This window comes from Urocampus carinirostris, chromosome 1 (assembly GCF_059441175.1).
Source record: "Urocampus carinirostris isolate Australia breed hairy pipefish chromosome 1, RoL_Ucar_1.0, whole genome shotgun sequence".
Lineage (NCBI taxonomy): Eukaryota > Metazoa > Chordata > Actinopteri > Syngnathiformes > Syngnathidae > Urocampus > Urocampus carinirostris.
The window spans coordinates 380,627-397,939 of record NC_142349.1 but is presented as its reverse complement, the minus strand read 5'-3'; the positions used below and the strand labels follow the sequence as shown (position 1 = coordinate 397,939).

At 39.5% G+C, this 17,313-nt stretch overlaps 1 protein-coding gene across 5 annotated transcripts in view; it reads left to right on the top strand.

Moving 5' to 3' along the window:
• The window catches only part of gna13b (guanine nucleotide binding protein (G protein), alpha 13b), a 58,276-nt gene that overhangs the window by 21,240 nt on the left and 19,723 nt on the right, over window positions 1-17,313 (top strand). For 3 of the 5 annotated variants that reach the window (XM_088329828.1, XM_088329755.1, XM_088329665.1), the window contains one exon: window positions 5,863-17,313. This exon is cut by the window's right edge and continues 19,723 nt beyond it. In XM_088329828.1, coding sequence (XP_088185954.1) covers window positions 5,863-6,234 — 372 coding nt within the window. In that variant the 3' untranslated portion in view covers window positions 6,235-17,313. Of the gene's footprint in view, window positions 1-3,603; window positions 4,069-5,862 lie in introns of those variants that run through there. The other 2 variants (XR_015849858.1, XM_088329887.1) reach the window with 2 other exon arrangements.

The following is a 17,313-nucleotide window of genomic DNA, read 5'->3' as shown; positions in this document are numbered from 1 at the left end:
ACTGCACTTGAACTCTCGATTTCAAATATTCTGCTCTACTTTCACAGGAGGTAGAGCGCTCGTCTTGGGATCGCTGGCAAGACACTGAATCCCTAATGCCCCCAATAAGCAGGTCGGCGCCTTGCATGGCTGCATGGCCACTATTGGTGTGTGAGTGTAAGTGAATGGGTAAGTGTGAAGCACATCGTAAAGCGCTTTGGGAGGTCCTCATTGATTTGAAAAGCGATAAATAAATGCAGACCATTTACCATTTACGAATGAACAGGAAATGCCTACAAGGGCATTAAAAATATAGATTCCATTCTAACAACTATGCCCTGTTTGAGGTAAGCTACAAATACAGCATAAATGTTAATTTACAGCACCTCTCTGTTGAGTTAAAGCTTGGCAAAAACTTAAAGTACCAATTGAGCTATGGCTAACTCTTGCCCCCTTTACTCACTCGGACAAACATTCAACGTTCTGTGAAGAGCGCTAAGGCAAGTGTCACAGTAGGAGACATTTGGCCGGAGGCAATTGATGTTTTGTGGGGCCACAAAGGTCTCAGTCACCAAAATATTCTGAACTATGCACTGGAATGTTATATTAATCATGTATTTGTTGAAAAGGTCAATGAAAAGCTTTAGCTTCAGGCAAAAGAAAAACAGGTCACAGTGTAAACAAGATAAACCTCATCTTGTTGTCGTATCAATCTTAAACAGCAAGCTAAAGCAGTGGCCAGGAAACTTTTTGATCCAAAGAGCAATAAAAGTAAATAGTATATGTATTTTTTGAGAGCGAGGCCACTCCATATTTTTGAAGATCAAATTCAACAAAATTGCAAACTGCCACGTATTGCAGTGCAAATTCTTGTTTATTTCATTGTGTGTCATTTGATGATTTGATAAAATTTATGAAATGCCATAGCCTGTGTCCGATATCAGTATAAACATACGACTTGAAATTTGTCTCCCTCCCTTACTTATTTAAGAGTCTTGAGGCTCATTTTGATTGTTATTTTTGTGTCCAAACAAAGTGCAAGCAAAGATTTTGGGAAAAATGTCACGAAATACCGCAAAGGAGGACACCAACATATTTACCTTCAGTGCAGACTGCGGATGAGTAGTGTGTGCGCCCTGGTCATAGCTCCACCCATTCCCACCGCTCACCCAATCAAACTACTCTAGGTGCTTTGCTAAAGCTTCTGGATATTTAAAGTTTGTTAGATGGCTTTCCATCATAAGGCGACTCAACAATAAACAGGATTATTTAGTGATTTACAGTCAAAACAGGGTCTGTTGGTGTGATACCCAGACTGTAAACTGTAGTTAAAATTGTGTCCCATACATACCAAACCCTACAATCAGTCAGTCATGTCTTCACTTGGCACTGTGAAAATCGACTCCATACAATACGTTAAGGAATTGCATGAGTGCCATTTTATCTCCATATGTACTCCTAAAAAGAGCCATAAATGGTTCACAAGCCATGGGTTCCCCATCCCTGAGTTAGAGCATCAGCAGTGTTTTATGCAATGCAGGGTAAGAACTGTAATTTACATTCAACTACCATAATTAAAATAACTTCATGTGACTTGTAAAATAGGCTTTGTTATTGCTACTAGCTTTTATAATACTAAACCTAGATTAAAGCTCTGTGTTAGCCTAGCTAGATTTTTTTTCACTCACATATGATTACCAAAGTACAAACACCAGCACATAAAAGGCCACTAAACTCCAAGTAAACAAAGTCACGAGATGTAGTACGCAGCCAATAGCTAACATTAGCTAACGTCAGCCGAACGTTAGAGATGTTAGTGTTAAAGATAACTTCATACTTCTCGCCAGCAAAGTGACAATATGTTGCTTCAAATACTATGTTGACTTCTTTTAGACCAGATGTAAACATCCTTATCAACTGTATCCTTGTTGAGTTGGTTGTGTGGATGACCACATACCTTTATTTTTTTTATTCAAAGCAGAAATGAGTTAGATATGGCCTGGAAAGTGTAAAAAAAAATGCACACAGCCCAAGCATCTCAGATACCTCGTATCAATTCAAAGAATTCCCTCCTGTCCCTGTCTATTATCCACCTGTCACTGTTCTACTTTGTTTTTCTGCCTCTCTCAAAGTGTTGCGCCAGATTCTTATGGGAGTAAGGCTGCTGTGTTTTATGGCTTCAACCCGTCAAACCTTTCAAAAAGTTTGTCAGTGATGGAAAATTGTCAGTTAATGTAACTTTTGCAGACACTGAAAAATAAGATGTAAATGTTTATATAGTCTTGTTTAACTTTGATTTAGTTGCAATAGATAGGCTTTAATTTGTTATAATAAATCACCTCTCCCCTCCTGAGTCCTTATAAATAAAATGAAAATTATCGGGCTTGCTCCGTCCTCGATCCTGCAAATTAAGTGACTTGGTCGAGCTGGAATTTTTTCAGGCCCGAGCTTACCTCTTACGGGTGTCAAACATGCAGCATGCAGGCAGGATCAGCCCCGCCAAGGTTTTTAATCTGGCCTGTCTTGCCGAGAGAAACGAAAGAGAAAAATCAGCTGTACTTTTAAATATGTCTACTTGATGCCACCAAAGCCAGGCGACACTCTCAAAGTAACTTGACCTGTTTTTCTTAGGCTGCGTCCCATTCTTCTCACTTTCACTCGCTATTTGCCTTAGTCACTCGGTTTTGCGCGTTCACGTGAAAATGGGATGTGTCCCAATACTCTCAAGACCGAGGGAGAAGTGCCCTCAACCATGACATAACCACTTCAGATCGAGGGAGGTCGGTACCCCACTTGGAGCGAGGTGACTACCCAGAAGGCTTTGCGAATTCTCAATATCAACAAACATGGCTGGAAAGGAACCGCACAAATCTAAGTAGTTTTCCACAACTACGCAGGTATTTGCAACGAAATCTATTGAGATATCTTAGTTAGACTTCAATGCAATAGAAAATCGTATTTTCGCATTAAAACATTAACATTGCAAAATCGCTACTTTAATCTCCACAAAGTTACCGAGGGAGCCGCAAACAACTCTTCATACTCCAAACCGTAGAGTTGGATAACTGCAGAAAATTACGGTTCAGCCTATCCCTGTTTTTATCTTAAACGAGTCGTGCTTTTACATCTACATGGCCAGTCGCTAAAGCAGAATAGTCACAATAACGCCCTGGATATATGCGCTTGTTTACTGCACACAATTCCGGGTGTCGTGTTTTATTTACAATATGATTCTTTCATGTGAGATCAGAATGCATTAGTTTTCATCATCATTCATGAGTAATGTCTCCGAATTTCACGTGGAAATACAGATGAAACTAATAACTATCACTTAGTCCACTGCTTTCTCTGTAAACACATATTAAATAAACTAATTACCTTCTGAAAATGTTTTCCAAATTTGGAGACAATTCTAAAGCACATGTGATGCTGGCCAATAGAAGGCTCTTCCAGCCATAAGAATAACATGTCAGGTTTGTGTATCTATTCACTATGAAATAATTATCCAGAACACATCCTATAATTTCCTGTCTCACATCAACTTGTTCAGCATCCTATACACAGTTGTTTTTGTACAATACACCAGCATTAAGTAATTCTTGTTTTTTTCCACCCAACCTAAAGGCCACTGTAGAACGTCCCGTGGAAGAGCTGGCCACCATCACAGCTACCACACCATCCACGCCACCGGGCACGTCGTCGGCATCTTCCAATCCGGCGCCAAACCCCAAATCACCCAGAAAAAAAGGAAGCACGATACACTCCTTGACTTTTTGAAAGAGGAGTCTGCCAGAGTGAAGAAAAGGCACGAGGAAACAGGCCAAAACTGAGCGGTTCCTGATCCTTTTTGGGAAGCTCGTGGACTAATTGCCGGAACAGTGACATCTCTGCAATGTTTCCCTTTGTTTTATAAAAGGAAAATATTTTATTTTATTAAGAATTCAATGAAGTTTCAGTTTGTGTTTTCCAGTTTTATGGAAGTATTGGTATATTTTTGTTACATTTTGTGACACATTATTTATTTACTATTATATATTTCGGCCTAATGTGTGTTTGTTTTTCTGAAAGTAAACTATTATTTAACCCAGAGTGATTTGTTGTTGTTTTCTGTCCAACAGTCACATAGTTCACACACAGTATCTCACATCATTATGAAATAAACCACCAAGGTGTTACTCAAAATAAAGACGTTTATTAAATAGTAATGCAGAAAAGCACAGGATGCAAATGTGGGTCTGACTTCCAGAGCCTGAAACGTGGCTTTTGGGCAATTTATTCCATATTAACTGTGGACAATTCTGTGTACGGTGGACCTGGGAACACTGAAGATCCGTGACGCCACACTGTCGGACAGACCGTGGGCCAGCCAGTACATGTAGATCAGCACCTCCAGCCATGGTCCTGTTCCCTCTTCAGCAGCTCCTGCAGGGCCCACATGACCTTCTTGCTCAACCTTAAGTCCTGAATGAGTTCTTACTCCGCATAGAACCATAAGCACAGGATGGGAACATTCCTGTCCAACCTGCCCATGCTTATGGGATGGCCACTCTGGAACACAACAGATAAGATAAACAATTTGGACATAAATGTGGGCATAGAAAAGAAAAAGACAGCTTTTACTGTGAGGTATGAGTCATGAAAAAATGTAGAAATTATCTTGTTTTATATCCAATGACAACTCTTAAATTAAATTAATTATGAACTAACGTGTTTGGACCCTACAGGGAAGTTTGGTGACGATCATTTCAGCTTAAGGGTCAGGTGGACTGTTCTTGTGTTTGTTTACTTTTTATCGTGTCACACATTAAAGACCCCTACTATATGTCATAAAATGGCATTAAGATACTAATAAGTAGGTTGTCATTTATGTCCACACAAACATAGGGTATTATGTGAACGTGCGTTGTACGTTAACCCTTACTGTATTTGACCGAACGGGTCATTTTTTTTAATAAGTGGACGTACCTTGTATAGATGAATCAGTTCTACATAGCGCCGAAGCGGTCTTCAATATTGCGCATTTCTCCTCCGTGGATTGGAGCCACGGAAAAGGTGATGAGCTTCCAGGCAATCGGTAATAACACAGCTGTAGCGGGCATTTTTAAAGTTGCACGGACCCTCCAACTGCCACACCACAGGTTGAGACTCAAGTTGTTTACATGTTGACATAGGCCAATACGTGACTGAGGTCTACAGCCAATTCGTATTACGGCCATCTACTGGACTGGGGTGGAACCTTGCAAGTCCCGTCCAATTTCTTAGGGGACAATATTCACTTTGCACTCCACTCACCGAGGGGACTTCCCTATGGAGGGACCTCACTGGAGGGTTCTCAGGGCCAAGTGAGAGGAATGGGATTGGGCCTTAATCTTTCTTTGTCTCTCTCTATCTCTGTTTACATTCTCTCTTTCATTCTTTTTTTCTCTCCGTCTTTATTTTTCCCTCCTCACTCTCTTTTTCATTTTCTCTCATGTTCTTTCAATCTCCCTTTCTCTTTCTTTCTCACCCTCTCTTTCTTTGTCTCATTCTCCCCTTTTTTCATTTGTCTCTATCTCTTACTTTATTTCTTCTCCTATTTCTTTCTTATGCTCTTTATCTTTCCATATCTCTCTTTTCTCATTTTTTTCTTCCCTTTTTATCTCTATTGTGCTCTCTTTTTATCTCACTTTTTCTTTTTTGTTCCCCTCTTTCCTTCTTTATTTCTCTTTAATCTATTAGTCTGGCCCTCTGTGAGATTTTTTTCTAGCATGTGGCCCGCAGCTAAAATCAGTTTGAAACCACGCTCTTAAATAAAATTCATTGATTTTATACAACGTTTGAACACCAACAAACTATTCTGTATCATTAACCCCACTAAGCAAGTCTGCCTGCTTCCCTTTTCAGGTCCTGATGGAAGACAGGCAAACAAATCGTCTGAGCGAGTCCCTCAACATCTTTGAGACCATCGTTAACAACCGAGTGTTTGTCAACGTTTCCATCATCTTGTTCTTGAACAAGACGGACCTGCTGGAGAAAAAAGTGAAGCAGGTGTCCATCAAAGACTATTTTGGCGAGTTCACAGGCGACCCGAAAAAACTGGTTGACGTCCAGGCCTTTTTGGTGGAGTGCTTTCGCAAAAAACGGCGGGAGCAGCAACAGAAGCCTTTTTACCATCATTTCACCACCGCCATCAACACTGAGAATATCCGCCTGGTCTTCCGTGATGTCAAGGATACCATCCTTCATGACAACCTAAAGCAACTAATGTTGCAGTGAGAGGACAGGAGTATGTGGAGGTGGATATGTGTACCATGGACCAGAGGAAGACCGATGGTGAGTCATACGGGGACCGTTTTCCCGTCACCCTGTCCATCAAATGGTGAACTGGTGTCGTTCTACCTTCACCTATCATCTTTTTTGACCTGCTCTCCAAAAACGACTGACTCAAAACCACCACTACAATCAACATTCCCTATTTGTATTCCTCTTTGCCCTACTCAGCATTTTCTCTACAAGCATTGGCCAAGATGTAGCATTTGAACTAGAGATCGACCAATATGGGATTTTCAGAGCCGATACCGCACTGATTACTAATATTAGGAGGAGCCCGATAATCGATATTTCGAGCCGATATTCATTTGCTGTAGGAGCTTGAAAATTGGCGTCAGAAATTTTTAATAATGCAAAAAGAATCATAGAATATTTGTCATAAATTCAAATAAAACTTTATAGCTCTCAATCCTTTACAATAAATAAATTAGAATTACAACACAACAAACATGACTAATCTGTCACTTAAACCGAAAACAAATTAGGCTTAGCAGCAATTTGTATGATTATAATTTCCTTTGTATTGTCATTCTTTGTAACAATGTACACAGAACGAAATGTCGATACACCTGACCCGTTGTAGCGAGCCGATGCAGCCGCAGCCAACAGAGGGCGCCGCCATTAAGGTACATAAAATGTTTTTTAAATAGCTCCGTGAAACTTTTTACAATACCTTAAATAAATAAAGTACAATGCAACCAACATGTCTGAAATGCACTTAAAACAAAAAGGTAAATAGAATTTCAACGGAGCTATCAAATTAAAAGTATGGGCACTCTTTTTTTAAGAGCCAGAATGACGGACTAATGTTATGATAAAAGCTCATCACTTCCACTTTAACTTGCATGGTTTTTATGCTTTCAATCACAATTAAACAGGCTTGTTATTATAATAGCTGATTTATCAGTCTCCACCTAAACCTCTGCGGAAGGGGGTCGGACCCCCCAGCTCTCCTCTTTAAAACCACATTTTTGCATGATGCCTTTTTATCTGCTTGCCGATGCTTCATTACATCATTGAAATTTTCGGCATCTGCGCTAGCACATAAACACACGTCATCTGTAGTATGATTTTTAATCATTCACTTGATTTTCTTAACATCACAAAAATCGTTATGTACCTCTCGTTTCTTCTCAAATAATATTTGATTGTGTTTACCGTAAATTCCGGACTATAGAGCGCACCTGATTATAAGCCGCACCCACCACTTTTTAAGTGATTTTCCACTTTTGTTCTTACACAAGCCGCACCTGTGTGTAAGCCGCGTGCGCCCGCATTGAAACTTACGACACAACCACAATTTAAACCCAGACTAGGGTTTGAGCTCCACAATTGTGATTTTGCAGAGATTAATTGTTCTATGTTTTATATCAATTGTCCATTATTCGTCAGATCATAATACACTACAAAGCCAATAGGCTGTGACACTTGCTCTCAGCCAAGAGGCTGAGTTAAGGTCTCGGCCTCCTAGCCTCCTACCGACCCATTCTTAGAGTCATTAATGCACTATCCTAGAACTACAGTTGGCATCACAAACACAAAGGTTGTGTTTAATCAAAATTTTGTGTGATGGCGGACGTCTGATGAAACGGCCAACAACCACTTTTCAAACTGTCTAGCACTGGTTTCTTTTTCCCTGAATCACATTTTCTCAGCGCACGTCGGTAAACCACTTAAAACTGATTCGAAGTCAACTGTCTCCTCCACATTCACAAAATGTTTCTTTGTTTTAGACATTTTGAAAAAAATTCTGCACAGCCTTTCCTTTCACCTGATGTTAAGATCCATCTACTTACAGTATATGCACAAAAAATCTGGAGAAATTCGAATTTCATGTAAAAGTGTAAGGACAGAGTCCTGATTTTTAAATTGGGTCTAAAGTACATGATACATGAGGAAAAACTTGATCCCTTAATGCACAGGTGTCAAATCCAGCCCGCCAACAGAATAAATACAGCCTGCGAGAAGATGCTGAGAGAGGGGGGGGAAATGAACTGCAATTTCAAACACCGTAAATTCCAGACTATAGAGCGCTTCTGATTATAAGCCGCATCCACCATTTTTTAGGTGAACTACTACTTTTGTTCTTGCACAAGCCGCACCCATGTATAAGCCGCGTGCACCCGCATTGAAATTTGTGACACAATCACAATTTAATCTCAGACTAGGGTTTGAGCTCCACGATTGTGATTTTGCAGAGATTAATTGTTCTATGTTTTATATCAATTGTCCATTATTCGTCAGATCATAATACACTACAAAGCCAATAGGCTGTGACACTTGCTTTCAGCCAAGAGGCTGAGTCAAGGTCTCGGCCTCCTACCGACATATTCTTAGAGTCATTAATGCACTATCCTACAACTACAGTCTTCCCTTGTGATTAACGGCAGCTGGCATTAGATTGTATGGAAGTCTCATTGCTCCCTCATTCAATGCTGAACATTTTGCATGGCAAAGTACTCAATTAAGGAATTTGGCTTATTTTCCATGAGCCACAAAATACATTCATTAATAACTTGGATGCAAAATCTAGTAAAACCTGTGGAAAACATTGTCTGAAATCAGGAACAGTTGAAATAAAATATCACAAACCATTCCATAAAAAATGTTAACGACTTGAAAGTTTCTCTTTGGCACTCACTGAATTATGTAAGGTTTTGAGTTTTTTTCCCTGCCCGCATGTCTCTTTCAGTTCAGGAGTGGTGTAATTGTGGCCTGTGAAGTCCTTTGAGACATTTTGTGATTAAGGAAAAGAGAAAAAAAGACATAGAAAAAAGTTTTTTTTGAGGGGGGGGGGTTCCTGTAGCAACAAGATGGACAACAATGAGGTCAGCTCCGTCCAAGTGAGGCTAAAATTAAGTAAAACAAATGCAATTTCTGTGAATATATTTTTTTTCAAACGTTTATTTCTTAATGTATTTTTGCTTATTTTTTCAGTAAATCAGTCCAGTGCAGCCTAGGTTCTCGACCATAATCCGTTCCAGAACCCTGTTCGAAAACCGATTTGTTCGATCACCGAAATCATTTTTCCCATTAAAAATAATGTAAATCGTTTTAATCCGTTCCAACACCCTGAATGTTTACCTTGAATGTTTAACGTAAACTAAAGCTAACCCAGGCTAATTGTACGTTCGCTTTATCGTAATCTTCCTGACGAAAGATTACGCTAACATGAACTTGTAAAAATAAAAAAATCAGGTCGTTTACAACTCATTTAGCACCCTTGTCTCCACAACAAGTGGGGAGCGGTTCATTGGAAAGGGGCCTCCGTTCCAACACCCTGAATGTTGGGCTCCGTTTCAACGCCCTGAATGTTTAACGTAAACAAAGCTAACCCAGGCTAATCGTACGTTCGCGTTATTGTAATCTTCCGTACGAAAGATTACGCTAACACGAACGTGTAAAAATTAAAAAAAAGGATAAAGAAAAGAATTATGAATAGGATTTCTTACCTTTGTGGTGGTCAGCAGACGGCGCAGGTGGACGGTGGGGTATTGTCTGGCAAGATCAGCACACCTTCATATTTTGCTATTATTTCTTTCTTAAATGCAATAATTGTACGCACTACTTTTCTTTTTTCACCTGTAGCAACTTTGCTGCTTGCACTGACTTTCTTCGGAGGCATAAGTAGGGGCTAAAACACTTCGCACACCTATACTAAAAGCGAAAGCAAAATGAAGCACGTCCGCACGCGATAACAGTTTGTCACGAAAAGAGCAATCTACACCTGTATGCCGCTCAGCATCGCAGCCTAGCATACGCACTCACGCATTACCGGCGTTCGAACTACGATTTTTTGACCAAACAGCGAAGCAAGAATTTCTCAAAATTTTTGATCGGACTCCGATTTGTTCGAACTGAGAGGTGTTCGAAAACCAAGGTTCTACTGAATTTGTTTTTTTAATGAATTTAATGAAACACCTACAGTAATACACATTGTCCCTTTAGACTTTCATATTAAGGCTGGGGCCTCATTCCATCCCCCGGAGGCAAATCATGGGAATACAGTATAAAATGCAGTTTAGAAATTTTGATTCAATTTATTAAGGCATCCAAAAATAAAAAGTTATGGAACAGATAAAAATGAATTGTGAAAATGAATTGCCATCTGAACCATTTTAATCAGCGCTATTTTTGAGCCACCTTCTGCAGCGATAGATAGATATTTTATTCATCCCCTTAGGGAAATTCACACTTCCAGCAGTATCCTTGTGTTGAAAATAAAACAATAATAAAGTAAAAGGAATATAATAAATAAATTATCTAATAATATAATACATATGTAACGTGTTGATATAGGGTATTTAGATAGTGCTACATAAAATACACACTGTAATACAAATATGCAATGAGGGTGTGTGGTTTAATGTGGGCATTTACTCCCCTGGGTGGAGTTAAAGAGCCTCATGGCATGAGGAAGAAATGATCTCCTCAGTCTGTCCGTAGAACAAGACTGTGACAGCAGTCTGTTGCTGAAGCTGCTCTTCGGTTTGGAGATGATGCTGTGTCGTGGATGTGATGAATTATCCATGATTGACCGCAGCTTTTTCAGTGCCCGTCTCTCACCTACTGTTGTCAGGCTGTCCAGCTCTGTACCCACAACAGAGCTCGCTTTCCTCACCAGTTTATTAAGACGAGAGGCATCCTTCTTCTTGGCGCTGACTCCCCAACACGCTGCCGCATAGAAAAGGGCGCTTGCCACAACAGTCTCATAGAACATCTGCAGGAGCGTTTTGCAGATGTTGAAGGACGCCAGCCTTCTGAGATAGTACAGTCAGCCTTGCCCTTTCCTACACAGAGCTTCTGTGTTGGCATTCCGATCCAGTTTATTGTCCAGCTGCACAATCAGGTATTTGTAGGTCTGGACAAATTCTACACATCCTTCATGGATAGTTACAGGAACAACATTGTCCATACATACGATTAAGATAATTGGTAATGAATCTTTCACAACGCTGTGGAGGAATTTTGGCCCACTCTTGACTAAATCGTTTAAATCTGCCATATTGGAGGGTTCTATAGCATTAACTGCCTGTTTAAGGTCACACCACAGCATCTTAATGAATTTTAATTTGGACTTTGACATGGCCACTCCAGAACCTTTGTTTTATTTTTAAACCGTTCAGCAGTGTACTCGCTGGTATGTCTTCGATCGCTGTCCTGCTGCATCATCCAAGAGCTCTTGAGCTTGAGGGCACGTATTGATGGCTGGACTATCTCCTTCAGGATCTTCTGGTAAAGACCAAAATTCATGATTCCGTCAACCACAGTAAGATGTCCTGTTCCTGAGGCAGCAAAGCAGCCCCAGACGATCACACTGCCACCACTATGCTTTGCTGTTAGCGTCATGTCCTTTTTGTCAAACGCTGTGCCATTTTTACACCACATGTAACTGGCTGCACAACTTCCAAAAAGTTACATTTTTGACTCCTCAGCCACAGAATGTTTTTTTAAAAGTCTTGAGGATAATCAAGATGCTGTTTGGCAAATATGAGACGTTGTATTCTTTTGTGACAGAAGCGGTTTTGCCTGGAAACTTTCCCTTAGATGTCATTTTTGGCCAGTGTCCTTCTTATAGAAGAGTCATGAACAGTGACCTTAATTGAGACCAGACCAGCAAGGCCTGCAGTTCCTTGGATGGTTTCAAGCTTCTTTTGTAACCTCATGGATGAGCTCTCGTCGCACTTTTGGGGTTATCTTAGTCGGTTGACCGCTCCTGGGAAGATTTGCCACTGTTCCCAGTTTTCTCCATTTGTGGAGGATGGCTTTGACAGTGGTTCGCTGTAGACGTACAACCTTGGAAATGCCTTTGTGAACTTTTCCGAACTGATATATTTTTTTTTCTAATTCCTTCTGGATATTATTTGGATCGTGGCATGTTAATTGTATTTTTGAGGTTGCATAGCCCACTTCACTTTGTCTAACAGATTTAACTATTTATTTTTTTGATTCAACACAGGTGGTGGCAATCAATTTTGGCTGTGGCTAGTGGGAATTGAACCCAGCTTTCTTAAAACTGTGGTCCCTGTAACTTTGTATTTCAGCAAGGGGAGAATTACTTTTTTACATGGGGCCAGATAGGTTTAGATTTTTTTGTGTGCCTCGAAAATCAAAATCAACATTTCACTGCATTTTCTATTGCCTGGGTTGTCTCTGTGTGATATTAAAACTGTTTTAGTGATTTAAAATCTTTGTGAGTGATAAATATGCAAAAAACACAGAATTCAGGATGGAAGCAAATACTTTTTCACATATATGACGGCCATTTGTCCACTAGATGTCGCTGTAATGTAGTCATGTAGTGATACCAAAAATGAGTCGAAGTAAGACTACAAATGACAGGGACTGAAAGTGAGCAAAAAGCAGATTTTTTTCTATAAATTTTTCCTTAGCCTTTCACAAAGAATAACAAAAAAAATGTGTTTTTTTTTTAAAGGAATAAAAAATTGGGAAGAAGTAAGAAAAGCAGGCATAAAAGAAAGGAATTACAAAGAAAAGAGACTATAATTAATCTTTTTTTCTTAAATTTTACTTTGTGTTTTATAATTCTTATTATTATTTTTACCCTTCATCTTTTTTTGTCCTTTTTGATTTTTTGTATATTCTGTTTTTTCCTAATTTCTCTTTCTTTCAAAAGTAAAAGGTGCGCTTTGGTGACTGTAACTCTCCGTGTTTTGTCTTCTTCCGTTGGTCTTTTAACACTCGTTTTTTTCTTGGCACACGGAAGACCGACTTCCAGTGGGCAACCAAATACTGTCCCTTTAACTTTCATATTAAGGCAGGGGCCACAAACTATCATCTTGGGGCCCCCGGGTTTGAGACTCCTGGCATACATGATTTGTGGCAAATGTTTGGGGTCTTCTGACTAACGTTACAATGTGCCATCCTTAATTTAGTCTGTAATGGCTTTTAGCAAGAACCATATACCGGTAGGCTTTTTTCAATTCCTGTCATTAACGGTTAAAGATGGCCCAGAATGGTTCTTCAAAGAAATGTAAACTGTCTTTAATACTCACATTTAGTGCCTCTTTTCCTATTTCTCTTAAGTCTCTCCATTGTTCACTTATCCCTTAACCACCTTGGCAATACGTTCTCCACTTCCTGTGGTGTGTCTTGGGGAATTACAGTCTAGCGGAGACGATGCCTCTCCAGGCTTTGTTCGTAAGTTGTTTCAGTGGTAAATTTTGTATGTCCAAGGTTTATACAAGTATTTTTAAGGTTTGTATAAGTAACCTGTATTGTTTTGTGCTAAATCAAAATTTCATAAAATAATATACTCTATAAAGATAAATAAAGTTGAGTTTAACTTACTTTTGGAAGATGCACTTCCTCCTCCGTGGTAAAAAGTGGCGGCGGAAAAAAAAAGCTTTTTCTCAACCGCATCAAACTTTCTTATTCCACTTTCATTTTAATAGACACGGCTAGCCTCTTTTTTACACTTTACACCAATAATATTGAATGGATGCACGAGATAAACAATAAAAATGTCAAAGTTCTTAGCGAGCTGGAGATAGTATAGACATAGACAGCATAGAATGTTTACACATGAACTAGGAAGAGGAAGCAGATTTTTTTCTTCGGGGTGGATGTTGGGTAAACTCTCACAGCGCCACAAGCCGGTAGCGGCAGAAAGAAGCACTACGTTACTGTCCTGTACTCTGAAAAAGGTGCACCCAATACAAAAACTTACAGCAATAATGTCCTGATATTTTTCGAAATATATCTACCATTTTACGTAAGTCGAATGCTCATAAGTAGGGGAGCATTTCTATCAGCCTTCCTATGCAGAGTTTGCATGTTATCCCCGTGCTTGCGTGAGTTTCTTCTGAGCACTCCGGTGTCCTCCCACATTCCAAATACATGCATGTCAGGTTAATTGGCCGGTCTAGGTGTGAATGAGGGAGGGAGTTGTCTTTGTGTGCCCTGCGACTGGCTGGCAACCAGTTCTGGGTGTCCCCTGCCCACTTCCCGAGGACCGCTGGGATAGGCTCGAGCACCCCGCGACCATACTGAGGATTAGCATTGCAGATAATGGATGGGGTTTCTAACCTGGTGCCCACTGGCTCCCGGGTGACCCCTACATACCTGTCAACCTCCACGGTTCCATGCCCGTACAAACTCATATTTTCCCTTACAAAATACAAAGTAATCTTACACCATTTTTTTTTTTTTTTTCGGAATGATGCATGATTGGAAATCCCCAGGCGGCAGACGCATGCGCACAGTAGCATCAAACCGCTCGCTTTGTTTGCGACGAAAAAAAACATACCGAGATAGAGGCTATTGTGGCGAACTCGTTAGACTTGATTGATTTACCGTTTCGTGATAGTCGGTGTTTACCGGTTGGTACCCATAATTGACAAATTTTCGTTTTTCCGTACAGATTTTCTTGTACGTCGTACACGTCTTGAAATGCATAATAAACGTACTTTCTACGGCAAAAAACGTACAGGTTGACAGGTATGCCCCTAAGACAGCTGATATATAGTTCAGCAGAGCTGGGCCCTTCGGATTTCTGGTAAGATTAGTTTTTTTGTGGTTGAGTCAATTTAACCCTACTTTCTACTTAATCCCTTTCTTTCTCTTTTTTTCTTACGCTACCTTTCTTTTCTCTTGCTCTCCCTTTCTTTTTCTATTTCTCTTTCTCGCTGTCTGTCTTTCCCTCTCTTACTTGCCCTTTTTCTTTTTCTTTCTCCCTTTCTTTTTGTCTTTCTATTTCTCTCCCTCCCGCTCTCGTTTTTTCTTTCTTTCTGGGTTTTTTTCCTCCCTCTCCCTTTCTTACTTTTTCTCACTTTTGTTTTTACTCTTTTCCCTTTTCTCTTTCTCACACTGTTTTTCTCTTAAATAAAACCAATATGTTTTTTTCTAAGTTGTCTTTTCTACCGAGGCCCTTAGTAGTCCTACGTCTGTTTCAATCCAACCCTCAAATAATAGTTTGTGGCTATAAACCATTTACTGCAGCTTTTGCTGTGACAGGTATAAAAGGAATAAGCCTCATTCTTTCTATCTACCCTCGTCATAGCCCTTAAGAGGGGTGACCGACAGCAAGACAAACGCATTCTACTGACCTAAAATCCTTTTTATTTGTGCACAAATCCATCCTCTTTTTTTTCCTCAAGATGATTTCATTTTTGGTAAATGTAGTTTTCCCAAAAAGTTTTGTGCCGTGTAGTTATCCAAGTCATTTTCTGAGTCCTTGTATAAATCTTTATAATAATCTGCAAATGCTTCTGCAATACTTAGAGATAGGATGTTTTATTTGTGATATAATTCTATCTGTTTAGGCCTTTTTAAGTTGGAAGGCTAGCAATCGACTGGCTCTATTGCCCATTTCATAATATCTCTGGTTCACAAAACGCAGAGCCCCTTCTGCTTTGTCAAAAGTTCATTTAATTTGCTTCTGGTTGTTTTTAATACCTGTAATCTGGATTCATTTGTTTTTTTTATGTTCTTCTCCTTAATCTTATCCTCCAATTCCTTCTGGTTCTTTAATCGGGTTTGTTTCAGTCGGGAAGATATTTCACTTATTTCCCCCCTTATTACAGCTTTCCCTCCCTCCCATAATATTGATGGAGAAACCTCACCGTTGTCATTGATTTGAAATTATTCCTTTATACCCTGTTTTATTTCCTGTACTACGTTTTTATCTGAGAGGAGAGATACATTCATCCTCCAATACCTAAAATGTGTTTCATTGTCTAAACTTAATTTCAAAGTAATTAGAGCATGGTCACTCATAGTAATATTCTCTATACCACACTCCACTTCTGTATGCATGTTGTCTTGAAATGTAAAAGAAATCAATTCTTGAACAGCTGCCATGAGGGTTTGAATAGAAAGTAAAGTCTTTAGTTTGGGGATTCTTCTCTCTCCACGGATCTATCAATCCCAATTCTTTAGTTATGTTATTCAACATCCTCGACCTCTTTGTATTTGTTCCATGTACTGATGGATATTTGTCCACTTTGCCATTTTGTACAGTGTTAAAGTCACATCCTATAAGTAACATTCCCTTCGCACAGTTGGTTATTACTTTGGCTAATACTTGAAAAAAATGTCCCCTTTTCCTCAACTGGTGCATAAACATTCATTATTGATATTTCCCTACCGGCCATTGACCCTATAATCATTATCACCGCAGCTTGTCCTTCACTTCTTTTTCGACTTTAAACGCCACCCCTTTTCCAAGTTAAATTGCTACTCCCCTTTTTTTACCATAAGAGGCGTAAAACACCTGGTTCACCCATTCTCTTTTTAGCTTCTTATGTTCAATCTCTGTCAAATGTGTCTCTTGTAATAAGGCTATTGAGCTTTGCAGTGTCTTGAGTTGATTCAATATCTTCTTTCTCTTGATGGGGTGGTTTAGCCCATGTACATTATATGAAACAATAGATTGCTCATGATTTGTATTGAGTCCCACTGATTTTTGAAGCATACAAAAACAATATATTAACTACTAACACCTCCATTGACAAAACAAACCAACTAACTAGCAAACTACTAACAAGCACACATAATACCGCACCAAAAAGAAAAAAAACACACCCAAAAAACAAAAACACATGTCTTCCAAGAGTCCAATCAGAGAGTTGTGGCTACCCTCCTGGAAATATGCACTCAGTGCGTGAACAACTGTTGTACAGTTGTCCATAGTTATAACTAAATATTTTAGTGTAGCTCTATACAAAAAAATATATATATATTGTTTTATTTTAAAGATAATAATTTTACTTACTTCTAACTTATTGAATACTTAAAAGAAAGGGCAGAAATGGTCCTTACTCCTTCACCCCAAATCAGAATTTAGCTTTGTTTTGCTCCATGAGAGCTTGTAAGTCACCTTCTGTGATGGGAGTGTTCCTTCGCCTTCCTCTCGTTCCGGTCACTGTGGTCCAAATGTTCTTTGACAACATCTTTTGAAATGTCTCTGTGTTGTCTTCTTCCACTTCGATCCCCATTTCTTTTAGCAATGTTGCTGCCTCCGTCAGTGTAGAAAATGTTTTTATTCCTGAGTCCAAAAACATC